Below are 27,844 nucleotides of genomic sequence, written 5' to 3' on the forward strand. Positions count from 1 at the left end.
GAACTTATCTCTGAAAAATAAAGATATTCTTACCAAATAATAACTTTCACATTTGCTAGAACTGTACAACCCCTGTTTTTACCCAACAAAAAATGTATATAATAATATAGTAATTGTATAGTATATTATAAAATATTCGTAATTTTATAATCTACAAAAACAACTTAAGTTGTCAAGAAGAGTGATTAAAGGTGCAGTGGGATAGATAAGGCAAGGTCTACTAAACTACTTAATTCCCCCAGTCGACAGGTGGCGATGTCGCTCAATCAGGATATCCCCAGCTGCGTGTTCTCGCGTCATCACGCCTGTCATCGCGGTGTTTGTGCCGACATTTCGTGCAGTCGTAGCAGCAGCTTGCAGAAGGGAGAAGAAAAGACCCGCGTTCATGAGTTAAACCTCAGTGTGTTTGTTGACAAATTTCTCGGTAAGAACACATCCGCGGCTGCTCGCTAAAAGACGAAATCACAGCGGGAGCCGATGAAAGCACGCAGCCTGCTCGTTGTTCCGCTGCACTTCACACACAGACACGCACACATACAAAGCAACCACCCCAGTCAGCTAGGTCGCTAATGAGCATTAGCCTGCTAGGAAGCTAAGCGGTATAATCTACATTCACTCTTATCTGCTGAAAATTTGATAGTTAGCTACGACTGTATAAACTCCACGTAGACTATGAATGCCTGTTAAGCGTAATGACTGTTAGCATAAGAAAAAGTGTAAGCAGACTTTGTGTAAAACGGTGTCTTAACCGTAGCCGCAAGCAGATATATACATTTTTCTATTTTTCACTGAGCGTCAGTTCGTGTTCTTGTCGTGTATTTATTGAGTGGAGTGATGGGCATGGAGGAAGGTTTTGAACGATATTTGCTACGATACAACGCCGTCCGTCACTGCATAGTAGAAACCAGTAAACCCCGGCTTTGGGTAATGACGTTAAGCGTTGAGCCGCGATGTTGTCAGAGAGGATGTTGTTCAAGATGAGGCTGAGTAGTCATGGAGACCATGTGGGGACGTTTCTGATAGCTGTTAACTGATGTGTGGTCTTGGTTTATGAACATCAGCCCTTTTCAGATATGAAATATGCAATCCCAGCTCTCCCCTGTGATCATCATGATTTAATTCAGTCATGATAGAACCGAGAGAGAGCTTCTAAAATATGTAGTATACAGTATACATGCCGTTACACTGTAGCGTTAATATCATGATTTAATATATGCAACATAGGCCAATGCTACATATTTTTGTATAGCCTGAATTTATGACGATGATGCGCCTGTTGTTTTTATGTAATTCCTACAGGTAAGTGCATAGTCAAGATTTAGGTTGTCAACATAAAGAACAGCTTAAAGTGTAAGACTGACTCTAAAGTTATGTCTTTTTCACACTCATTACCAGGGATGCACCAATGTTTTTGTTTATTTGCATTGTTTTTATAATTTTTAAATTATAGAAATAGGTATTTTTTTAGAAGTATTTATTAGAAAACATAAGTAAACGCATTGGAATGGTTTGATTCTCTATCCATTATAATGAATTGTGGACAGTTGTGACAGCACTGTTTCACACTTTCTTTAATCAATGTGACACCACAGCAACTGGTAAATCATCTTATTTGCAAATAGGTTAACAACAGGGATGAAAACTTCAGTCAGAAATAGCATTCAATAAGGAAAACTACTTAAGTCCCAGATCTCTGCAGGTAGTTTTGCTTTGCCAACTTTACCTGAAAAAGTTTGCACTGGATTTTTTTTCCACTTCAAGTTGTAGTAGCTAACATTTTTACTTAAGTGTCTCAGACTGGGAAGAGACACAAACATGGTTTTGGTCCCGAGCCTGGATAAAAGGGAGAGTTTTATCAGGATGGGTATTCGGTGTAAATGTCTGCCAAATTATCTGCTGTGATGCCTTCTTGGGAAATAAGTGAGGAGCAGAGTTGCATGTTAAAATATAACAGACAATTGTAATAACAAGGAATTTTTTTTTTCATAAATGTATAATTTGTGACATTTTGAATATATGACTATCATAACTAATCCTCACACAGCAGTATGTAAGATTAATGAGTCAATTTGGCCAAATATATTGGTGCATCCCTTCGTATGGCCTTTCATGTACACTATTAATCAAACATGAGACTTGTATATCAGTGCTTCTAAACATTCACATCAAAGGTGCATGTCTGAAAGGGGCTTTAGTTGAGTTTGTGAATGACTCCCCAGTTGGTCTGTTGGATGCTGAACACAGCAAACAGGAATATTTATCAGTTTCTCCAGTATTAGTGGTTTCTAATTTTGTTCTGTTGGCTCAGTGTGCATTGCGCAGGCCAGTGGAGCTCTGTGCCAGAGATTTTTCTTTATCAGACATTTCTGAAAAAGGAGGGCTCAGGTGTGCTCTGGGCTTCATCCCAGAGGCAGTCTCATTGTCCCATCTGAGACTTGATCTACATGCTGAATGTTGTGAATGGAGAGTTCCTCATTCTTGTTCTTTGGTAGATTATGGTCTTACTTTTTTCATCTTCAATTCCACTCTTTGATTGATGGATTTGACAGCCAGTTATGCGTTCCAGCTTTGAACCAACAAATTAAGACAGTGTGTTTTTCCTTTTGATTCTGAAGTTTCTTTCTTAAAAATCAGTTTCTGGTTTTCTTTGTGTGATTTATCAGCTTCACTGTGTCTCTGTTGTGTTAATACAAGCTGAATGTTTAAACTTGCTTCTGGTTACTCGATTCTTTGACAGTATTTGTTTGTTGCTGTTTCCTCTTCTGCTGTGTTTTATCCTCTTGCTGCTGTTGATGTTGGTAGTGGATGTCTTGAATGAAATTGTTTAAAATCTAGTTTAAAAAAGCAGTGGGTACACTGCTGGCGCTGATAATGCTAATGTTAATGTCCAGACTGATTTTGGTGGGTGTGTTGAGTTGTGGGTAGTATCCTGGCATACAAACATGTTCCTCTGCAACTCATTGCTTTGTACTTTCTCCTCTGCTCAGCTGCTGTCTTTGGTGCTGTGCTGGTAATTAGTTGCTGATATTACTTTGGTTTACTTAAAGCTAATGTTGCTCCGGTTGATATGATGCTAATGTTGCTCTGGTTGACGTGATGCTTATGTTGCTCTGGTTTACATATATCTAAATTTGCTTTTGACAAAATGTTGAAAATGTTGCTGTAATTGATAAGTTACTGTTGTTACTTCTGTAATAGTTGTCCCAATGATTTGTGTTAATTGCTGACGATGTGTTGCATATTTGCTGGTTTGGTTTGTTCCGCTTGTTGTGCTCTTTTAAAGCCAGATGCTGAAGTGTTGTCTGCTGGATTTGGTCAACACTGTGATGTTGCCTTCGACCTGTTTGCCAGATCGGTTGGTTTTTTGGGTTGTTGCTTTGACGTTTGGTGGGCATTGCTGAATGTTTTCAGATATTGTTATTATCTATTTGTTGATAATTACATTTTTTCGTAGCTGAAGTCATCATGTTGTTGGTTTACGAAGCCTAAATGTTTTAGTTTAGTGTGATATGTTGTGGGCACTGCTAGTCTTAGTCATGATGAGGTTGAACTTTGGACTGGAGTTCTTCTTTGCTTCTGGCAGTAGTTTTTCTTTTTGCTGTCTCATTATGATGATCTGTTGTTGGAAAAGATTTCCAGTTTTAGTGTCCATGGAGCTTATAGAACAATTTTCGTGTGCTTTTCCGTGATAAGACCAGCTTTTAGTTGTAGGGCTAAACTCTTCCACCACATACTACTTGTGCAATATTCAGCATTTTTTTTTAACTGAGTGAGTGCAAATACTTGAAACTGATAAAGCACATCCTGTCAAAACCTTCTTGAAAATGGCTCAACGTACCATTCTTTTCTGTGAAAGGCTGAATTCATTGATGATGTTTTTAAAAACAGGAATGCTTGTTTCTTTGACCTTTTCACCAGGTTTCAGTATCCTGCAGAAAACCTCTGTCTGTTACAGTGAAACTATACACACAGCTTAGTTGCATTGGTGAGTTGGAAGTTGCATGAGATTTATAAAGGATTACTGTTGCACGAATGATTCCATAGTTGAATAAACAAGCAATATCGCTGTACTGCATGATAGACAACTTAATGAACCTTATTGTTGCAGCCAGTTTATTAGGGCTCAATATTCCAGAGTACCACTGCAAAGACTCAAGGCCTTGATAAACCTTAGACAAACTGGGTTGAATGACACTTCATCATCCATTTCATCTTAAACAAAAATTAAAACATTTAAAAATTCCCTCTTTGGGCTTCACTGGGTTTCCGCCATAACTTAGTGGCCTTACTAAATGTACCTAAGGCCAGAAAAAGCTGAAAAAGGAGGAGGAAGTATTAACATGGCACTATTCAACCAAAGTAATGAATACTAGGTACACATGAAGATCAAGTACAATAGGCTACACCAGCAGGAGGGCAGGGGGGGGAATATAGCCTCAAAATTGTATCACAATATTTTAATCATGATATAGACAAAAAAAATGCTGAATGTTTTATTGTGCTTCTTTGGAGGCTGCTAAAGAAACTCCCATTTCAGATAGGTTGGGTAGGGTTCATAAAAACATAGTATTGCTATAGCAGTGATATTGGATAATGACTTTTTTATGTCACTTAAAATGTTATATCAGTATTGTCATGGACAATATGATATGGCACAGACCTACAGTGCACTGAATCACAGTTAATCTTGTATACAGCGATGGATGATTTTTGCCTGCTATAATTAGCGAATGTAATTGGGCAGATATTAGTTGAAAAATAAAGGTGAAATGGTATTAAACATTTTGCTACTTCAGTCCATTTTATTTTAGTATGTTTGTTTTATTTGTTTTAAGAGTGTTCGCACCAAACATGAAAAAAAAAGTCTCACCTTGCGCCAGTACACTTGCTGAGTAGTTTTATGGAATCCACAAATGTTTGGCCATAATGGCCAGTAGGAGAAAAATCACTGCAGTGCTGCCATCATTTCTAAATGTTCACAAGAACATCTTCAAATTTGCTCACTTTTCTCCAAGCTTTTTAGTTTTTTTCCTGTTCGACCATACAGCTCCTTCAATCCACTAACACCAGCATTAAACTGGTCCTCACTTTCTAAATGTTGGTGATGTCAGAAGACGCTAGTCTCTGGGAGAATAGAGAGAAAGATGAATACACGTGGATTTGCCTTAATTTCCATTACCCGCATGAACTTGCATAGACTTTTGTCAAAACTTTGCTTCACATTTGGTGTGAATGCTACACTTTAAAAAAAAAAATTTGTTGACAAATGTTTAAAAACAGAAGGCGTACAAGATACGGTAGCTAGTGTTTAACTAACAGTCATAATTTTAGCTCATAATTAAATAAAATTTAAATAAACACGACCTGAAAATGCAACCATCTTAATGCTTGATACTCAAACACTGGCGGAAACCCTGGACTTCAGATGCTTTTATGCAATCTAGTATTGAAAGTAAAACAAGTTGTGTTAAAGTTTTCTTTTTGTGCACACAATTCACATTGAAGGTATGTTGATACCTGAAAATGCTTGTTGAATGAAACAAAAGCTGTGCTACTTGTCTTTACAAACCAGATAAGCTTTACTGAGGATTAGAATTTGACCTGGCCAGGTGCATGCATGGTTTAGAAGGACAAAAAGATATCACAGATGACAAATGAGTCTCATTTTTGGCATGTAAAAAAATTTTTCAGAATTTTTAAATGTTATATATTTGCAATTCATGACAATTTAGGAGAGAATATACCACATATCATCACAGCATCAACTTTATCTGGATTGTTTTTTTCCCCCTGTCTTTAAGCCTGCCTGAAATTCTTGCTGTTCTTTAAGCACAATTTCTTTGTTCTTGCTATGCACTGTTTTTAACACTTGTCAGTTATTCAATACTAAAGCTATGTTTAAAGCTTAAGATTGTTTTGTGGTCTAGTAAAATATGTTGGGCAGGATTGCTTAATTATCAAAATGAAAGTTTAGCTAACCTATTAAGTGGTTCAGAGAGACTGTTTTAGTTGACAGTTTTGTGCAAATTTTTAAAATTCTTACCTCTATTCCCCAAACCCCTTCCAAAAAACCTTTGGTTTCCAGATGGCAAGACAAAAAGGAGTGCAAGATTGAGAACTTGTTATTATGAAGCGCTTAAAATTGTAAGCACTGCTGGCTATGCAAAAGAGACTCCTATCCAAGTTTACTAGAAAAAAAAATCTGGAAACGATTGGTCACCCTCTCTCTGCTCTTCATCTGATGGTAGTGTTGCTTTCTCCCCAGGTTTTAGGGCTGTTGTTTAGCAGTCAGTATGGCGGTAGTCATCAGACTGCAGGGTCTGCCCATAGTGGCTGGCACCATGGACATCAGGCACTTCTTCTCTGGCCTCACCATTCCTGATGGGGGAGTGCACATCGTGGGGGGTGAACATGGTGAGGCTTTCATCGTCTTCGCCACAGATGAGGACGCACGGCTGGGCATGATGCGAACAGGTGGGTCCATTAAGGGCTCCAAAGTGTCGCTGTTGCTTAGCAGCAAGACAGAAATGCAGAATATGATTGAACTCAGTCGCCGGAGATTTGAGGCTGGGGCAGGGGCTGTGGAGATTGCTGCACCTACAGCAGGAAATGCCAGTCGTCAAGCAAGTGCTGCCCCTATACCCACAGTACAGTCTGGGGCAGGGGGGAGAAGCGGTAGCCATGGAAATCAGGGTTTTGGTAACACCCCAACTGCAGTGACGGCAGCAAGCTCATCTCAGGAGCCACCAAATAACAAAGCTGCAACCAGCTTGGCCAGCGTGGTGCCCAGCTTCCCCAACAGCTACAGTTCTGCTCCCACAATCACCACAGCACTGGCATCTCTTAATGCAGGACCCCCACCCATCCCTCCACTTCCCAGCATGCCTTCCATGCCTCCTATGCCCACACTCCCTACTATACCAATTCCTCCTCCAGTCTCCTCCCTTCCTCCTGTTCCTACTGTTTCGCCACTGTCCCAAGGACCTCCAGTGCCTCCTATGTCACACCTTCCGCACATGTCCTCTCTACCTCCCTTCAACCCTTCCCTACCTCCCCCAGCTGGACTAGGCTCGGGCCTTCCTCTTGGGACACCCAACCATATGTTGTTTAACCCTCTTTCTCCTCTGGCTTCACTTGGCCTTCAAGCCCACATGAAGGCGGCTGCTGCCGTAGCCACTGGGGGAGGAGCTGGCAATCCTGATGAGTTGTTTGTTCTGCTGCAAAACCTCCCATTTTCATGCTCAGAGGTGGAAGTCAGGGAATTTTTTCGGGGTCTGGGGTTTGATGCTGTTCGCCTGATGAGGGATGGACAGGGGCGGCCAACTGGTAGAGCTATGGTCAAGTTCTTCTCACCCCAGGAGAGCTTTGAAGCAGTGAAGCGTGGAGGTGGCATGATGGGCCAAAGATTCATTGAGATCACCCCTGGCTCTGAGCGTCAGTGGGCCAGCCTCAATGATGGGTTGGCAGGCCATGCTCCTCACAACAGCAGCAAATCAAATAGCAGTAATGAGTCACAAGATCTGCAGCACCGCCGTGGTAATGTAGAGGCAGGAGGCAGAGATCAACGAGCAAGGTCGCGATCTCCCCACCGACAGGAGTTCTGTGTGTACCTAAAGGGCCTTCCTTATGAGGCAGACAAAAAACAGATTAAGGAGTTCTTTAAGAATTTGGACATTGTAGAAGACAGTATCTACATTGCCTATGGCCCCAATGGACGAGCCACAGGAGAGGGATTTCTCGAATTCAAATCGGAACAGGACTACAAGGGAGCTCTAGGTGCTCACATGCAGTATATGGGCAGCCGGTTTATTCAGGTTCACCCAATCAGCCGTAAGGGAATGCTAGAAAAGATTGATGCCATCCGCAAGCGTGAAGCAGCACAGGGTGATGGCAAGAACCAGGATGGCTTAAAAACGCCCAGAAATTGCGCCCACATTACCAACATACCTTACAACATCTCCAAGAAGGATGTTCGAGCCTTTCTGGAGGGTGTGGGCATCTATGAGGACACCCTGAAGGTCCTGACAGATAGCCATGGCAACGGTTTAGGACAAGCCATCTTCCAACTGCGAACTGAAGAAGATGCTCGCAAAGCTGAAAGACTGCACCGTCAAAAGCTCAATGGACGGGATGCCTTTGTCCATCTTGTGACCTTTGATCAGATGAAAGAAATTGAAAGAAATCCTCCACCCCAAAATAAGAGGGGCCAACGCAACCAGAACCAGCAGAACCAAAACCACCACCAACAAGCCCAAACAATTCCCCAGCAACCCCAAATCAATCCATTTGCTGGGATTAGTGGTGAGGAGTTTAACTTTCTCAGAAACACTATGGGGAACCTCAACAGCCCCCCATTTGTGACTCCATTTTCAGCTCCAGGAAATGGGCTAGCAGGCCCTCCTCCTCTCCCACCACTGGCTGCGGGATTGGGAGATGTTAATTTGGGCGTGGCTCCCCCACTAGTTGCAGGCCTTCCTGGAGCGCCAATCTTGGAGCCACCTGGCTTTCGTAGTGGAGCTGCAGGAGGGGGTCCATTCAGCCAGGATGGGCTGAGAGGCTTGGTACCCTTTGACAATGCCAACAGAAAAGGAGGTGTGGGAGGACAGAACCGAGGGGGAGGGGCCAACAACAACCAGGGGCGTCCAGGTGGTGGAGTGGTGAGTGCACAGCCAGTGTTCACTCCAGGGGCAGAGGGTCTCCGCAACCAGCCAGCCCCCGCAGGATCCAATAATCCTAGCAGTCAGCGTGGCGCTGCTGGCCCAACAATTGTAAAGCTGCAGAACATGCCATTCACCGTGACAGTGGATGAAATCATGGATTTCTTTTACGGTTACCAGGTGCTGCCTGGCTCAGTCTGCTTACAGTTTAATGAGAAAGGCCTGCCAACTGGAGAGGCCATGGTGGCCTTTCAGAGCCACGAGGAGGCCACTGCTGCAGTTATGGACCTCAATGATCGACCTATTGGAGCACGCAAGGTCAAGATAAGCCTTGGTTAAAGCCCCTACACTGACTGTAGTTAAAATTACCTGGATTAAGTCAAGTTGAAACAAAGCCAGCCTAAACCATACCAGATTTTGGACACAGTTCAGACCTTGCCCTGTGCTGTGACTGTCCCTTTGTGTAGATATTGGCAGGTAAGCCAGATCCCCTGCAGTCTGTGCAGTAGAAAACTATGACTTTGCTCTTTTCTGCAGCTCCTCCACTGACTTTGATAGCACAGTATCATGATTAATATTGCTGTGATTGTAATGATGATGATGCTTATGATGATGATGGGAGGATTTTGGTCCTTTTGTTTTCAAGCTGTTAATGACATCACAGCTTATTTCCAAATCATGTCAACTCATGATGCAGCGAACACACTCAACTGTTTTAGGTTTTTCTGTGTGTCTTTTTTGTTGTTTTTTTGCTATGCTAATATTGCTGTATATGCTTAAATATGCTGCGCTGCTGTGGTTCGATATTAACATGCTCTGTTGCTGTAATTCTCCACATTCCTTGTTGCTGTGGTGAAATCATGATTTTAAAAAAGCTATGTTGCAATGATCAAATGTTGCTTTGGTGAAATGTTGACATGCCCCTTTGCTGTGGAAAACGTATTACTGACTTGAAGTTTTGTGGCCATTGTAAAAGAAAGACACTTGCTATAGTAAATGTTGTCTCAAATCTGTGTTGCAACAGTCCTCTGTTGATACGTGGAGTGTGTGGGATGGACAGATTGCTGACTTCAGTTTTATTTTGTAAAAAGGGGCTGCTGAACTTCTTTAATTTTTCACATTTTTTATCATCTCGCTGTGTTTGAACAATGCCACCCTTTTTCCACAGCACTTGCTCAGTAGATGTTTGGATTGTAGAGCGCTAAGATGAAGTCTGTAGTGTTTTTAGTTTGGTAGCTTTTTGTTGTTTCATAATTGTTTTGGATATTTTCTTCTTTAAGCTTATGTTTGTTTCTCTCTATTGTCAGTGTGAAAAACTTGTATGAACGTATAACCCTATATGATGTGGAGTCCTCTTTACTTTAGCTAATAAAAGGATGTTCCTCACCTGCGATGAGCTCTTTCTGACTGCTCTTCACTGTCTGATGATGGAAATTGACTGAATATGAGTTATTTTTGTAGAAGCGGAATGGAAGACTCGTTTGGACTTGTTTCCAATACAGGTGACCTTTAATATCGACATCTTCAACTCAATATGAATAGGCGTTATTATGGGAAAGAACTTGAACCTATATAGTTATCCGTTCTCTTTTACACAGTAGAGAGATTTTGTGTTTGGGGGGAGGAGGCGTACATGTAATGGTTTTATTTTCTCTGGAGTTGGAAGACAATGTAAAAAAAAAACAAAGGCACAATTTAAAAAGGCTGACGTGAAAGTTTTGCTGTTTGAAACAGTCAGAATAAGATGACTGAATCAATTGAAATGCTTTAGTTTAAACATTTTTTTAACCATCAGTTGCACACAGAGGTTTGACTATACTGTCACAGTAAATCTCTTTCTGTGGTTAACACTAGACTTTTAACAAAACAAGATCATAGCAACAAAAAAAGGACATCAAGAATTCCTGAAACAAAATAAAACAAAAAAGGTGCTCTTTTGTGCTTATAACTATAAAAGTTGTAAAATAAAACATTTGATGACCTCAAATTACAGAAACAAAAGTCTAGATAGTGAGTATAAAAACGACTGACCAAGAACAGTCGCAGGTCTCACAGTTACCTTTTACGGTAATAGCTCTATGGCATGTTTTGCGAATTACAGCATTGTTTAGCTAGCGAGTCTCATTCCCTTGCTTGTCTGAAACTCCTGCTGTCACCATGTTTTTCCCAGTCTGGTAATATACTCCCTACCCCCCCGGCCAGGTGGGTTGGCTGCGGGGGGAATTACATGCAGAATATTGCCATGGTAATTTATACTAGATGGTTATGTTAAGGCCATTTTAACTATTGTATGTGGAAAAAGTCATCATACATAGTATAGTATATTTGATATATCGCCCAACCCTACATGAAACTACCACTACTATGACAGCAAAGACCCAGTAACTGAGTTAAGTACACAATGGGGTTTTTTTCCAGTCCCTAGAATACTTGGTTGAAAACTATTTTTAACCACTTCTGCTGTGATGCTAAAAGGGAAGCTGACTCCCAAGAAAATTTTCATTGGCGTTTTTAAAATAATTGTTTAGCAACAAACCTCTGGAGCACTGTCTAGCATGTTACAGGTGAATTGCGCTACAGTTACTACTACTACACTTTCAGCTGTTTTTTTTGTTGTTTGTTAGGAATTTAGTTAAATGCTTTCTTAGTGGAATTGTTTATGAAGAGCCTATGCATTCTTGCACAGTTATAGAACTAAAGCACATTGTGTGTACATTGTAGCTGCAGAAAATAGCTGTAGCTTTTTGTGAAAATTTAGGCTTCCCTTAGAAATATGATGGGACATGAAGGCAGAACTTCACTAACCCTTTGTGCCTCAGCAGTATTCATGTTGTCTAATTCTCCACACAAAATAGAGCTCATAATTAAATTCATCCTGAAACCAAGAGTTAAATAATAGCTGACAGGGTAAAACAAACACTAGTCATATATGAACAAGAGGTTTATGATATTCTATGACAGCCTTTGTTGTTCACTGAACTCTTCTCTGAGCAAATTCAAACCAATTTGTGGAAGATCATTTATCCCAAATTACAGAACAGTTTTCAACCAAATCGTCAAAGTTTTGATTTGTCACCTCAGCTGCTCTCATTTTTGTCGATGTGCTTTATTTATTTTTTATTTGCTGCAAACTTAAAATAAAGCTTTTGGATGTATTATCAACTCTGTTGTACTGAGTAGAGGTAGTGGAGAGCATCAGTGGAGGTAGTTTTGTCTGAAGAGGAGTCGTCTGCTATCTGGATATGGTTAACCTCCAAGCAGGTACAACAGCGTTCAACAATATGTGCATGCATTGCTGAACTTTGTGTGAAACTGTGGGAGATAAGCAGGCTGTAATAAAGAGAACTGAAGCACTGTCTTTAAAAAATGGTTGCTGGGAAAGATGACTGTGTCTTTGTTGTGAAGCTGGTGTGTGGAGTGAAGAGAAAATGCAGTGCAAATTAAAGAGAAAAATTTTTTTTCTGACAATTGGTCTGCAAAGGATGCATGTCTGTGCAGTACCTGTGTTTTGGTGGGTGAGTGTGAGGCAGGGGTAAAAATTATCCCAGCGTGACTGCTACTGAGCTGCTTTCCACCCTCCTGATAAATAGACATCCAGAAGGCAGATCTTGCAGGTGAGTGAAATTTAAAGCACATGAGGAATTTCACATAGTTTATCAACAATACCCTGAAAAGTGCTGGTGCTGCCTGTAGAGCACCAATATCATTAATCCTAGATTAGTTTTCAAGGCCATAATTGTTCAATGATTCAAAAAAATGGAGCAGGTGGCAGGCCTACAGCCTTGAATCACTAGATTGTCTAAATTGCCCAATGTTTGGAAGGCGATACATACTTATGAGCGATGGTAGCTATTAGATGGCTCCTAGCCTGTATAAACTCCTTGGAAGGTAGTAGAGGGGTTTTTTGTAGCCTGTAAATGGTAGTCTGTAGGCGAGTTAAACCTATGGATGTCAAGCTGTAGATAACTTGTGGTAGATTGAGCTCTTTTAAGATTTTATAGGCACAGGCTCAGGGAGTGGCAGCCATCTGCAAACCTGACCCTGGTTCTGCTGAAGGTTTCTTCCTGTTAAAATTGTTTTTCTTCTCTCTCTTGGCAAGGGCTTGCTCATAGGAGTTTTCTTTGTATTATTGTTTTACAACATAAAACTCCTTGAGGAAACATCTGTTGTGATATCAATAAATTTACACTTGCATAAATAAAACACTATATGACTAAAACTGAATTGATTCAAAGGTAAAGGCTGGCAGTTAAGTGGTGAATAGTAGTTTGTGGATGGTAGCCTATGTAGCATTTCATTTGTAGATGGCAACTAGTACAAGGTAGCATGTGGATAGGAAGTAATTTTTGGTGGATAGTAGCCTATATATGGTAACCTTTTGATCATAAGAGCACTGGAAGGTAGCTGGTAGCATTTAGACTTTAAGTTATAGGAAGTGTATGGTATGTAATAGCTTTCTAAAAGGGTACCTATAGAAGGTAAATCATGCCTAGCAATGCCCCGTGGATAGAAGTCTATATAGTACTTACTATGTAACGGAGGAAGAATAGAACATGATTTCAGGTAAATGGTAGTGTTTTGGCAAGCTTTTGGTAAGCTGTTGATGATTATATAGGGTTGATGGTGCCCTCTAGATTATATTGTTTTGGATAGTAGTAGCCTGTGGATGGAACAACGGCTTACAAATGGTAGCCAATATAGTGACTTATGGATAGAAAGTGGTTGTTGTTAAATGGCTGAAAATGGTTAACTTTTGATGGCTTTTTAAGGTGGATGCCGTTCTATAGAATATGCTATGTCAATGGTAGATAGAGGAATGTGTATAATAACATAGTGTTTGATTTTTGGTACAGTACAAATGTAGATGGTTGCCTGTGGACAGAAAGTAAGTGCTGGTTGACAATATTCTGTCAAAGGTAGATAGTATACTGTCAAAGGTAGTCTGTGGTTCGTAAGTGATTGTTGGTAGCCAATAGATTACAGGTGTCCAACTCCAGGGTCGGTGCAGGTTTTAAATGTGTCCTTGATCCATCACAGCTGATTTTAATGGCTAAATTACCTCCCTAACATGTCTCGAAGTGCTCCAGAAGCCTGGTAATGAACTTATCATTTGAATCAGGTGTGTTGAAACAGGGTGACATCGAAAACCTGCAGGACACTGGCACTCGAGGCCTGGAGTTCAACACCCTTGCAATAGATGGTGCAGAAGGTGGGCTATGTAAACTGTGGTTGGTTGTAAAAGGTAAAGGGTATTGCTGATGCCAGAGGCTTCTGGCCAGTAACCAACACATGATAGATGTGGATTGAATGTGATTGTTAGATGATGGTGCTCTGCAGATAGCATTGTCTAGATGGCAAATAGTGCTCTGTGAATGGTATTCTATTAGTAACAGTTACCTGTTGGAGGCCTATAGATGGTGTAGAAGGTAGATGTATGCGTTGGAATGCAAATTGAGCCACGGCAATATATAGATGGTCATGTATAGACATTACAGAATATTTTACCTGTTGTTCATAGTTAGCAACTGGTAGATGGGTTTTTATATGCAATTTATATAATATATAGCGGTATTAGATGGCGGAGATTGGAAGACTGGCATTTTCTGATAAAGTTGCCGCCTATTTAGCATTATTTTGGTAATGATTTGAAAATCAGTTGAAAATAAATGACTAGTAACATTAACCCAAATATACAATAGTTTTACAACATAAAATAATTTAAAAAAATGTAAACACATGCAGCTAAGTAAATGCAAAATTCACAAAATAATTGTAGGTAGGCAACCTGACCTAGTGATGTTGGATGAACAAATAAGTAATTTAAAATATATATATATTATAATTAAGTAGAAAACGATATACTACCTTCTTTATCCTTGAATGAGAAGTGGTGTATAAAGAATGGGGAGGAGTCCACTTGTGGAAATGGAGGAAATTGTGCGAAAGATTATTGACTGGACTGATCACGTATTATTTTTTTCTTTTTAAGGCATATGAAACACTTACATATGCCTACAAAGTTTGAGCATTTTCTTAATGCCACTTCTAGATTCCTTGCTGCTTCAACTTTAATAATAATAATGTTGAAATATTAGTATTTGTTAATTAGTAAGTCTTTCATCATATGGATTTTACAGAAATGCAAATTAATGACCCAAATATGAACAAAACAAAGAAACAACATTTTTATTGTATAGAATCATGCAGTGAGTCTAACAATATAATAAATGTACATGAAGCTAAATTAACACCTAAGTACACTAAGGTAATGTTAAAACTGATATCTATCTATATCTAGATAGATATACAGATAGATATGGAGGAAAAGGGGTAATCTGAGCCCTGTGGGTTCTTGCAGATGCTGTTTTTTCTCAACTTTTTTGGTCTTGCATGAGGTCATGATAAACTTAGCAAGTGCATATGCTTTTCCAACTTAGACAGTTGGCGTGAGTTTCAGGGTTATTTATTTTTGATGAGCATAACATAAAATTAGGGCTAAAGAAGAATAATATAATGTTTAATGTATAATGTTTAGCTTAAGGTTCCTGTTACATTATTATAGCATGGATTGGGTGCAAACTTATTCCAGCTCTTTTTTGAGGCTGCATCTTACTCAAACCATGGAGTATGCTACTTTCAACATATTTCCTCACAATTAAGTCCCAAAGATTTTTATTTATTTTTATTTTTAAGAAAAGGGTGTGAGTAGTTTTCAGGGAAAGAGATCCTTACAGAATGAGAATCACTGAAGCAGGAGCTCGGTTTGTTTATGCATGTGAGATCTGCACGGTAAATAAAACAACAATACTCTCCCCTACCCTCTCTCCCTCCGTACTGCATTTATCTGTTTGTGCTTTTCCTGGTGTGTTTCTGTGTTGCTTTTCAGACTGCACTGTGGTTCTACTGCGAAGGATGAATAAAATGAAACCATATTGTTCTCTGTGGGGAGGGTGACTCATGCTGTGTGCAGTTTGTTCTGTTTCCTCTCTGCTCTGACTGTTGTTCAGTCTATTTGGTCTCTTCTTCTGATCACCACAGTACATCTGCTTCATCATTCATTCATTTAACTGCAGCTACAATAGCACTTCCGGCCCAAGTATGTGATCTTCAATATAAAAGCACTAAAACGTTTAAGTCTTAAAGCACATGATCTTTTTTCCCTCAAACATCAAGTCAGATGAAGAAAAAAACAAAAACAATAGCACCCTCCCCCAACACACATTATCTTTCTTATAGCTTCGTTACAAAAGAGCAATGGGAATTCTACTTTGGAGGACATAAAAATGAGGTTGAAAGCTTTAAATAGATATTAATAAAATATTTTTCTATTAGGTCAGTTTTGAAGTGAAATTTGGAAAAAATAAATCTTCAATTGGAAATGCATACATAAATCTCCAAATATTGCTACATCTCTGTAGCAATATTACCACCCTCGTAAACATGCTGGACTTTAGCAAAAACAATACACATATTAGGATGGATTGTTCAGCCATGATAATTTAAACTAAAATTAGGTGGACTGAATATTATCTCTGATGGGATGCAGTCATGATCATTTATAAATTACTTGTACGATTTATAATCCTCAAGGATTATGAATTGTGTTAAAGTGTGTAACACTGTTAAACATTTTTGCATTATTGCACTGGGATATGCTTTAATCCTTACCATATCTTTAAGTCTTGTTGTGCTTGTGTTTGGAAGTAAAGCTTTAATTATGCAAGATCTCAGGGACTCTGGACGTTTTTCTCTCTGTCCTGTCATCGTTGTGTTTGGGGTTATCAGCTTTGGTTTGTTGTTGGTGCAGTAATCTTTGGAATAGTTTCCCCGTTTGCTGCAGCAGCTTAATTCCGAGGCGGGTGTAATAATAATATCTTCAGGCTATGCTAAGGTTTAAACGAGGTGGTATGATTTCTTTTCTGTTGTTCTTGTCTCTGTACCAACATTACTACTAATATAATTATTAATTACTCAACAATGTGCATTATACCTGGTCGGCTGTAGTGTGATTGGAAAGTTAAATGAGTGGGAGGATTGATTGCGTTTGGCGTTATTGAGCTTTTATTGTGAAGGAGTCTACAGGACATGTGAAAGGTAGTAACGTCACCGTACTCTTGTTCGGGATCAGAGGGCGTTACTGACGGTTGTTTTGGCCAATCAGGAGTCGAGTACGCAACCGCATGTTCAATCAGAGAATAGTTAGCCTGGCCACCACCCTCCCGTGACATCGAAGGCTTTCGAGCAACGACAAACGGAGTTATTTTCGTCTCAGTTACTCAAGGCTTGTATTGTGTGGCGTGTATTTTACTAGAAATCCTGATAAACTGGTCAGATAACGTTTAGTGAGCTCTTTAGTGTGTTTAACAGAAAAAACAGGGAGTAGTTTCCGTTCGCGGGTTGTGGGAGTGGCTGTACACCGCCCTTGGTTTTTATTCCTGTTTGAAGGGGATAAAATATAACGGATCCAATAAGGTGATTTTTAGCATTTATGATGGCATAATTCTCTTTAAATGTGTGCTTGTGCGAGAGTGTGTGAACTTCGTGTGTTGGAGAATTGTGCTGGTGTAACTGGTTTTACAGGTCAAGTCAAATCTCCATTCAATCTCATGCTGATGTTGCCTTTAAGGGGCTGCTACTCCTCAAGTTCGTGCGGGTGGTGCCTTTACCTGCTTCTGCTCCTTTTGTTGATTTAGTTTGTAATGAAAACGGCATATCAGGTGGCAGATGGTGCGAATATGTCACATGAGTTGTTATAGAAGAGCCTGGCTGACTTTATGGCTGCTGATAAAGACGATACCGCCACATTTCCTCTGTTTATTGAGTGTCTGAGACCGGTGGCCTCTTTTGAATGTGGAAAAGATAAATGAATACAGTCATCAGAGATATGCTGTCTTACATTTGGGTTGTTTTATGACTCTGTGGTGCAGGAAGTTGCAGAACACAAAACTGAGATCTTGCCAAACTTCATTTAAATTCTGCAGCTGTTTGTGGTTAAAGAGTGATTGCATTTGTGGTGTTTTTGAGCTGCTGTTTCATTTGGGGACATCTTAGGAAACTCTGCTGAAAGTTTCCGGTTTTGAGTGGCATACCAATAAAGAGGTTTTGGCTTGCTACCAAAAGGAAACTTATCAGGATTGCAATATAAAATAATTTGTTTTTATTTTTAATCAATATGATTAAAGTATATATTAATGTATAATGAGTTGACCAAAAGTGACACAGCACTTAGGTTATATGAGGTAACTGACTCACTTCCTGGACCAGGTGGTTGCTTGCAAAGACCCAGTATGGTTGCAAAAAAAAAATCCTGTTACCAACGCGTGTTTTTGTTTAACTAATGTACAGGAGCAGGAGATGAGAAGAGTATGATAGTGATTAGATGTTGTGTTTATATTGATCTGTAGCGGCTGAGTTGTTGTGGCCACTTTGGGTAACCTGAGGCTTTGTGTTTCTAGTGATTCAGTGCTTATGGATAAGCATTGGTGTTATTTGCAGTTGTTTTTTTTCTGATACAGGGTACTATAACTGCTGTAAAGACACACATTTCTACTCTTGAATGACTATTTTAACGTTACAGCTGTCACTGTAAGCTATGCTGATTTTAATTTCTTTTCTGCTCCTCCTTCAGATGGCAGACTGTGTCAGCAAGGTGGAGCTGAGTGTCTCCTGTGCTAACCTGCTGGATAAAGATGTGGGGTCAAAGTCTGATCCTCTGTGTGTCCTGCTGGAGAGCACTGGAGGAGATAAGTGGGCTGAGGTAATATGACAGTCACGCTTCAGAACAGAGCTTTGTTTGGCTTCAGACTTCATTCTAATGTGAGAATCCTGTTGGTGTTTCTCTGCGTCAGTTGGGCCGCACTGAGCGTCTGAAGAACAACTCCAGCCCGTCCTTCAGTCAGCGTCTCCGACTGGATTATCACTTCGAGAAAGTTCAGAACCTGAAGCTGGGTGTCTACGACATCGACAACTCCAGCTCTGACCTTGGTGATGATGACTACCTGGGAGGGGTGGAGATCACACTTGGCCAGGTACACACCGAATGTGATCAGCTATTACTTTCAATACCAGATTTATTAGAATCTATTTTTCAGTAGACTAAGGTTCAGCTCTTCAAAATGCAGTCAAGCTTATTTTTTTGTTTGTTTTTGTGTCCCAACTGTTGTAGGTTAGAATTGTAACTTTCAGTCTGTTGCTTTCTCCAGTTTCCCAAGAGGAAGCAGGAGAAATGTATACAATAGGATGGACATATATATAAAAAAGAGAAATGTATACAAAAATAAGAGAAAGGCACACATTAGAGTACAAGTTGCAAAGTGCTTGGGAGTAGCGCAAAAGAAGACAGACTTGGTCTGAATATAGTGTGTTTGCGAGCGGCCTGAGTGATGGGGGTCGCTCAGATTAGTGGGGTGGGTGGGCAAGGGTGGGGTACTTTTTATAAAGTTTATACATTTTTCATAAATGTATGTGACATCAATCATATAACACAAGTTTCACTATAAAGTTACTGAAATAAGTAGATGCACTTTCTTTATTGAAAGTGGAATTGTAACTCATTAACTTTCATTAAAACTTTTGTTGGCAACGTGTCAGAAACTAGCTGAAATGCAAAATATGCTGAATATGACCAAGAAATAAACAATTTGAGATGCAGGAAATGTTTCACGGTTTTTAATTATTGTGCAAAGTTGTTGCAAATAAATTTTCTTTTAACTAACATAATGATTCACGATCAGCTGTTCCAGTCTTACAATGTGTAGATCATAGGTGTCAAACTCTCAGAGCTGGCCTACTGGTATTATACAGCTAATATATATATTGTTTAGTATTAAGCTTTGCTTGTTCCATATTCAGTTTTTCAGCAAAACGTGTTTGAGTCCATAAGAAAAGATTCATTCTTATATCTGGAGGAATAAATATATTTCAATAAATATTAACGTTAGCCCGCGACTTTGTTCCAGTTTTGAATTTTGGCCCACTGTGTATTTGAGTTTGACACCCCTAGTGTAGATTATTCAATGCAGATTATTCTGCAGTTTTCCAATGTAATGCTGGCGCCCTCTAGTGGTGTCATTGAACCATAACGAGCTATGCTGTCTGTGCTGCAGCTGATTGGCTGTTTTTAATTCTGAAATGGCGTTTTTGTTGTTGTTGTTGTTGTTTTTTTAAACTTACAGATTCAGGTTGAGTCTACTGGTTTGAGGCATGCAAGCTGATATAAGATTATAATCTGATATCCATTAAAATGTTCAACAACACTTTATTTTTGTTAGGCAAGAAACTAAAAAGTTCCTCTGAGGTCAACATTGCCCTCTGCTGGACAAACTGTGTTATGCAAATTCAGGTTTGGGAGCTGGCTGTCAATGATTAAGCTGCAAACATTACCTTCTCTGTGTGTTTCAGATAGTTTCCAGCAAAACTGTGACCAGACCTCTGCAGCTGAAGAAGGGCAAACCTGCTGGGAAGGGAACCATCACTGTATGTAGAGTATCGCTGTACTGAGAATAAAACAAGATTATGATGACTGTGACTTTAACATAAGTGTGTGTGTTTCTGTGTGTGTAGATCACAGCAGAGGAGATAAAGGACAACAGAGCCATTGAGTTGGAGTGGGAGGCTAAAAACCTTGACAAGAAGGTATCTTCTACTTCCTACTTTATTTAATTCTTAATTATTACTCACTGAGGTTTGATCTCATGAACAGCTGCTCTGAATGGCTGATGGTGTTTCTTGATACTCCCCATCGGTCTTATTTTTCCTCACCTTTGTGCTTAAAAACATAATTTAAGTGTATTTTTTAGCTTTTTAATTTTGAGCTTTTCTTAGACTCTCATTTTTATTACAAAGAGTTTGGTAATGTGTACTGAATTTTCCTTTTATATATCTGAGCCACTGATGACATGCAGCTATATCAGAGTATGTGTGTTGCTTTCTAATCTACCCTCACAGCTTAGTAAAATGCATCGCCAATAAATGAGATTGCAGCATGCTGTCCTCCGTTTGTTTAGGATACGTTTGGGAAGTCTGATCCATTCCTGGAGTTTTTTAGACAGGGAGATGATGGAAAATGGCAGCTGGTCCACAGGACAGAGGTAAACACACATGCACACACCTTATTTCATGTGAGAGATGGCTGTTAATTGCTACGATCCTTCTCAAACTCTTTCTTGTTGCTGAAATACAAAATATTTAAACATCTAACACTCTTAGCTTATCATGTGGAAAAACTACAAAAGCACAAACAGAAAATTATGGTGAAGATGACCGAGATGAGGACTGTTTCTGTGTATTTGTGTTTTCTGTTTGTAGGTTGTGAAGAACAATCTGAATCCAACCTGGAAGAAGTTCACCATCCCTCTGCAGACTCTCTGCTACAGCGACCTTGAAAGACCTCTGAAGGTTCCACCAATTAGAATCCACCTCAGTTCATGACAGCCAATCAAATGTGTAACTGTTCCATTAAATCCTGTCCTTCCTTTGCAGGTGGATTGTTCTGATTACGACAGTGATGGATCTCATGATCTGATTGGTTCTTTCACCACTAAAGTCTCCGATATGCAGAAAACAGCACACGGCTCACCGGTGAGTCCAGCGATGATAAGACACGTGACGTATTTTAGTTTGCTGCTGAGAGGTTATTGAGCTGTGCCGTGTTGTTCTCCAGGTGCAATTTGACTGCATCCATCCCGAGAAACAGAAGAAGAAGAAGAGCTACAAGAACTCTGGAGTTGTCTCTGTCAAGAGCTGCAAGGTAAAGACTACGTGACACAGGGTTCTCTTCAAGGGGTTTACTTTTTTAAAATTTTCAACTTTATTTAAATGGGAATTCCTTTAAAGTTAAAATCTCACTTTTGTTTAATGGGGACCTGCCCAAGAAAGTACACATTACATGGTTATTAACATTATAAAATCAAGTAAATCAAAAACATATATCAGATAAAAATAAACAAATGAGAAAACGATGTGCATAAAGTTCAGCTTAGGGATACTAATTCTACTCTTCCTCTACAGTTACTGTGTAAACCACTGTCAGACAGACTGAACAGATTCCTCCTCTCTTGAGCTGAAGTTTCTATTCATTGAGTTTTCTTGAACTGTTCACTGCTAATCAGAGCTCTGTCAGCTTGGCTTGTTGGTGACTATTGCCGTGACGGAAGTGAATCTTTAGTAAAGATGCATGCATCGAAACATGTTTGATTCTCTGTTTGTGTGCAGCTGATCACTCAGTACACCTTCCTGGACTATGTGATGGGTGGCTGCCAGATCAACTTCACCGTATGTCAACGCCAGCTCACATGCACACATTTTAAGTGGTGTAATTTATCTAACCAAGCTCAGTAACTCAAAGGGTGGCTTATCTTTGTCATTTGACTTTTCAGCTACTGATCACAACTTATCAATCAACTTGAGCAGTTGAAAAAGAAGTTAATAAACTAACGCAGTAATTTTATGTGAACGCTTTAGGTTGGGATTGACTTCACTGGCTCTAATGGTGATCCTCGCTCACCCAACTCTCTCCACTATATGAGTGCAGATGGGCTGAACCAGTACCTGTCTGCTCTGTGGTCTGTGGGCCACGTGGTCCAGGACTATGACACGTCAGTACTCATTCACTCAAACTACACCCAAACAACTTCACATCTCCAACCTGAGCCTTAAACTCTAAACTCTGCAGCCTTCTAAGCTCTTGTTCTGCTCTCCTGACTGCACTCTAACCTCTGGTGAAATGAAAATGTTTCTGATCTTTATGTCTAACAGTCATTATTTTGTTTCCTCTTTCAGCGATAAACTCTTCCCAGCGTTCGGTTTTGGAGCCAAATTACCTCCAGACTACCAGGTCAGCTCTCTAACCGACCAATCACAAAGCCTGTTTCTTTAGTTTCTATTTGTTTCTGAAGTGAGAGATCATTAATTCCCTGAGGTGTAAAAATTATTTTGTAATTTTCTGATTTGATTTCGTTGATCTAAATCAGTTATGTCCGGTTTACTAAACCGTTCTACTGTTGATCCTACAGGCGGCACACCACGAATTCGCCCTCAACTTCAACCCAACTAACCCTTACTGCCAAGGTACACACACATTTACTGTACCTCAAAAGTGATATGATTTACTAGATTATTCCATTTAAAAAACAGGTGAAGGAAGAATTAATTAAAATTTTATTTAAGATAGTTTAGCTGTTATTTGACAAAAAAAAAGATTGTACCCTTAGTCATGAGTTTTAACATCTTATTATGTATCAATAAAGATGTGATTTGATGAGCATTAGAATGGGTTTTTCCAAAGGTAGCTGCATGGGAAGAGATCTCTCTCACTAACATCTGATGCACACACAGTCATTTTGTTCTGAAGCAGACCTGAAAAGTGACAGAAACCGCTCAGTTCAAAAAGGAGAAACATGGTTACCCTTAGTAGGCATCCAAGGAGGGAAGAGTTAACAGATTTTCTTTTTAAAGTTTGGTTTTTCTGCTTTGCTGCTGCCACTCTTAGGCATCCAGGGGATTGTTGAAGCCTACAGGATGGTTTTGCCTCAGATCAGGCTCTCTGGACCAACAAACTTCTCCCCCATCATCAACCACGTTGCCTCCATTGCTGCCGGTGCCGCACAGGCTAATGCTGCCGCTGTGAGTGAACTCATAACAACTAAAGCTTAAGACAATTAGCCTGAAATACAGTCTAACTTTGACATGTATCTTCTTGTCTCTGCAGCAATACTTTGTCCTGCTGATCCTCACTGATGGCGAGATCACTGACTTTGACCAGACGAGGGACGCCATCGTTCGGGCATCAAGACTCCCCATGTCAATCATTATTGTGGGGGTAGGACCAGCTGACTTTAAGGCCATGGAGCTTCTGGATGGAGATGACGGTGTGCTTAGGTCAACAACTGGAGAATCAGTCGCCAGAGACATTGTCCAGTTCGTGCCGTACAGACAGTTTGCAGATGTAAGTGTGATGCATAAGAAGACTAAAAGAAAGTTCAGGCTCAGTTACAAAGGACTCATTCCTGTGGCCTATCATTTTAATATTTTAATTCTTTAGTTATAAATTTAATATTATTCCAACTTTTATGACAACTATTATGCTGAAAACCTGAAAGATAAACAGAAACATTACTTCTCATGCCGACACGGCACAAAGCAGATTTTTAGATGCTTTCCACTAAAACAGTGCAGTCACTGTGCCTAAATAGGCAAATATAGACAGAATTTAGGTGGATTCTTGCTTGAATTTAATGAAATGCAAGGACATTATTTTTTTTTATATCTTCCTCCAGAATGACAACTTTTCTCATCCAGTTTTGTTTTATACTGACGGCTGACCCCTCCCTCCAACTACCCTGCTGGATTTACCTGTGTACTTTTATAGATGAAGGGATATTTCTTTCATAGAAATGATGATAAGTCTCTACATTCAATTCATGCAACCACTCTCCTCAGAGGGCACAAAACAAAAATGCATCAACAACAGAAAATATTTTCTTAATTTAAAACCTGTTCAGGTCTAAAATAATATACTCTAAATGTTAACCTGTCTCTGGGGGTGAAGTCATTTCTGTGCATGGACTCTGTGGTGTTGGAGGAAATCATTAACAACGTCTCTCTCTTTTTCCAGGCTCCTCAGGCTGCTCTGGCTCAGTCTGTGCTCGCTGAGGTTCCCAATCAGCTGGTCTCTTATTTTAAAACGAGAGGGCTGGATCCACCAAAATCTCAGGCTGCTGCTAAATCCTAAACATTCTGCATGCCCTAAAGCCCACCCTCACATTCCCCAAAACCGAAGGCCCACCCTCATGTCATTCCAACCCACCGCTAGACCACATGCCCCCACTCGGCCTTCAGCCACAAAGTTGACCACTCTTCAAGGACCACGCTGATGTGTTAGCCAATTGCAGAACAGCACTCAGCTGTTAGCCAATCAGGATGCCACAGGAAAACATCCCAGTTTTGTTTACTCCATTTAAGAATGTCTTTGTTTCCAGATCTTTGTCTTCTATAGGTGGAATGATAATCTTAGAATAGAAATGGCAGATTATTTATTCCTTCTGCTGCTTCCACAGTATCTATGCAGATCACATGTGTTTGTTAGCATGTGTTTGAATAACAAAGAGACACACACACACACACACAGGAGAAAAAGTGTCTTGTTTTTGTTCCACATGTATTCTAACAGAAGAAGAAAGTTACTGACAGAGGAGATGTGATCTCTAAAATCTGCACAGATGTCTGGGTTTTCTCATTCGTTTAAATGTAGTTTTATCACAGCAGCCCCTAGTGGACATGAGTGGCACTGCAGCTCCTGGTTCCTCAGCTCTGTGTGTGTGTTGCTCTGATTAGCTTTTTTTTTTTTAAATGTGCCAATACCTTGCACTTTGCTGGAAGATTATATTACAAATGATATATAGCTTTACACCTACCGCCTTACTATAGACTTTAATGCTGCCTTATAGTGTAGCCTTAGTTTAGCTTCTTTCTTGCTACTTGAGCCTGGATGTTTCTGTATAGCTCTCTTGTGCTGCTGGTTGTTAATGCTGCCATTTTGGCTCCCAGAGCTCCATTTTGCACATTATGTCAGTAACGTTTGCAGGTTACTAGTAAATCTGAACGTCTGCAATTCAACTGCAATCAATTGATTGAAATAGAGTCGAGGTTGGACATTAAAGATAATATAATGTGTGCTTTATAAGAAAGCAATTAGTATCAAACATAATGTGCAAAGTGAAGTCAAACAAAGTTTAGAACAATGACAGTAAAGTGCCTTTTTGAATAAACCTGAAAACTTTTCACACTTGAATGAATCCTGGGAGCCAAAATGGCCACCTGTGCTGCACAGTGACATCACTGCTCTATTTGGATCCTATGCAAATAAGATGTTATTGAAGTTGGAAAAAAATTGTTTCCAAAGCAAACACGAACACTTTAAAACATGAATTTGTATTCAAGCTTGAACTCCATATCACAGCAACATGTCCAGGCTTTGAAGGATTAATGCCAAGGAAAACATGAGATGCAGAAGTAAGCAATTAATAATCAAACTAAGCTTTTATGTAACTGAAACGCAGTGAAGTCGTAAAACAGCAAGCATTGTGGACACTTTAAGAAACCTCAAGATAAACATGGCTCCTACAGCCTGGGATGCTGGGATTTAAAACGTGTCAAAATATGTTTACAGCATAGTCACATTTAATTTTGTTATAAAATACTGTTACCACAGCTTCAGCTGTAAAGACTTCTAAACAGTTATTAGATGTTGTGCCTTTTTTGTTTTTTAAAAGATTAGCTAGAGAAAATGCAGGAAAGGAAGGAGGAAAAATGGGAAAAAGAAGTGCTTGGTTAAACTGAAACGCTCGACTTTGTGGTCGGTGTCTTGACCTCCAAACTCATGGCAAGATTGAGCTTTTTTTACTCATGTCACATCATCACTTTTGCAAACGAAAAGAAGAAAAGTGACATCAACGTTCGCTTTTCACAGCTAATTTTAGGTCAAATTCTTGTACTCTGTATTGATTGTATTTTTATTTTAACTTGAGCCAAGATTTCTTGTTTCAGTCTCATGAAAGTGCTGGTTTGATTTTCTTCAATTAAAACTCTGAGAGATCAGATCTCCAGGGGAAAAGGTCAGGCAAAAGTGATCAAACACGTTGTTTTATCTATTTTTAATTGAAACTGTATTTCACCATGAATATGGGTGATAGAAAGCCACCTCTTCTGCACAGCGTCCTGATAGACTCGCAGGAAGTGAATCCTCTGCTAATTTTGTCACAGAAGTTCAGAGATCAGCTGAATGGGATAAACTGATTCTTATTAAAACACCATCTCCCTTGTTTTGCTTTACTGTTTGCCAAAATCCTTTTCCTTGCAGAACTGACTATAATTGTCACAGCAGCGCACACAACTACTGTATTAACAGCTGTGATCAGTTCAACAGAAAGATCCGTATCATTTAAATACATTTTTAACAACGGCAAAATTTTTATTTTTTTTAAAGTTCCACGTATTGGACAAAATTTGGGCGAAAAGTCAGTTTGTGTTTTGTTTTCTTTAAATTTCTTTTCTTCATCTCATGATCTGCGCTATGCCAAGCCTTTAGGTCGGGAGCTGCTGGTTTATTTCTGCTGTGGCAAAGGGTTAGGGTTAGTCTTAGAAACAGGTCTGCAGTGTTTGAATCTTCTGCAAACAGAACATTCTAAACTGTTGTAGAAAAAGATAATAAAATCAGAACAATAGTGATTTCATTTTGGTTGTTTTGGGTTTTTTTGTACCAAACATTAGTAGATTCAGTAGAAAGCTTTTTTTCTTACAGGTTGTTTTTCACCTTCACCCTCACCTGGTGCTTCTAAAGAAAGGGAAACTTCTGTTTTCACATGTTGAATACTGAAATATATTTTTGTTCTAGTAAAACATATTTTAGGAGTCAATTGTTGATCATATTGATTGGTCACATGGTGCAGTCATCTCACAAACCCACAGTATCAACAAATTAAGCTTAAGATTAGGTATTAATAATGATAAAGCACTACATCTCCCATAGTATTCCCACACTGCTGCAGGCTGTGATTAGAATAGTTTGTGGAGCCACAGCATAATGTGACTAGCAGCTCCACTGCTTGTTCGGCTAACTACTATCGACTTACCTGTGTAACTAAACCAGTATAACCAATAATAAACCTGTCTGTGAAGAATGCTTTTCTCAAGATGGTAATAAAAACTGGGAAATGGAAAGCGTGGTGGTTTTTGTGTTTCATTGGAAGAGCTGCTGCTGTTCTTGTAAAAACGTCATTTTCTTCTTATCTTTACTTACTGAGAGAAGGACGACTGTTTAGCTAGTCTACCTCTCAGCATGAATGATTTCTCACACAAACATACTGACGTTCATGTTTCAGCTCCATCGGGTTGAAAGGGAGGCTTTGCTCTTTATATTCAGTTGAACACACAGAGCTGGTCAAACTATCTGATCATCTGTGCTGGAATCAAACATTTGTTTCCCCATCATAGAGTTCATCCACTCAAAGTTAAAACTGCTTCCTGGAACAGGGTGCAGGTAAACTCTGCAGAAGGCTGGAGTGTGTGCGTGTGTGCTTTCTGAGGAGGAAACTAGTTGAGCAACTGTATTTGCTTTCTCAAACATTTAAAAGGTCCTGCCCTACACACACACACACTTTAACAAGACTAACTGTACAGTCACACACACA

At 39.6% G+C, this 27,844-nt stretch overlaps 2 protein-coding genes across 4 annotated transcripts; both read left to right on the top strand.

Annotated features, from left to right (window-relative positions):
- The first annotated feature begins 358 nt into the window (after positions 1-358).
- Positions 359-27,374, top strand: cpne1 (copine I). Of its 2 annotated transcripts, none has more exons than XM_085457338.1 (16): positions 359-424; positions 18,286-18,414; positions 18,506-18,685; positions 20,058-20,132; positions 20,220-20,291; positions 20,663-20,746; positions 20,964-21,053; positions 21,138-21,236; positions 21,319-21,405; positions 21,870-21,929; positions 22,119-22,252; positions 22,437-22,491; positions 22,670-22,724; positions 23,146-23,279; positions 23,365-23,601; positions 24,271-27,374. In XM_085457338.1, exons 2-16 carry the CDS (start codon positions 18,286-18,288, stop codon positions 24,385-24,387), a joined length of 1,608 nt encoding a protein of 535 aa, XP_085313464.1. In that variant the 5' UTR covers positions 359-424; the 3' UTR covers positions 24,388-27,374. The 2 variants fall into 2 exon arrangements, with proteins under 2 accessions (XP_085313464.1, XP_085313465.1); XM_085457339.1 differs by lacking the exon at positions 359-424 and adding an exon at positions 16,811-17,129.
- Positions 362-10,050, top strand: rbm12 (RNA binding motif protein 12). 2 transcript variants are annotated; one of them, XM_085457337.1, is made up of 3 exons: positions 363-424; positions 3,919-3,985; positions 6,266-10,050. In XM_085457337.1, the coding sequence occupies exon 3, from the start codon at positions 6,294-6,296 to the stop codon at positions 8,994-8,996; it is 2,703 nt and encodes a 900-aa protein (XP_085313463.1). In that variant the 5' UTR covers positions 363-424; positions 3,919-3,985; positions 6,266-6,293; the 3' UTR covers positions 8,997-10,050. The 2 variants fall into 2 exon arrangements, with proteins under 2 accessions (XP_085313461.1, XP_085313463.1); XM_085457335.1 differs by lacking the exon at positions 3,919-3,985 and having other exon boundaries at positions 362-424.
- Positions 27,375-27,844: the final 470 nt, after the last annotated feature.

The sequence above is a fragment of the Copadichromis virginalis genome, linkage group LG5 (assembly GCF_057382275.1).
Source record: "Copadichromis virginalis isolate Kocher_CV1m ecotype Utaka linkage group LG5, C_Virginalis_male_GT1.1, whole genome shotgun sequence".
NCBI lineage: Eukaryota > Metazoa > Chordata > Actinopteri > Cichliformes > Cichlidae > Copadichromis > Copadichromis virginalis.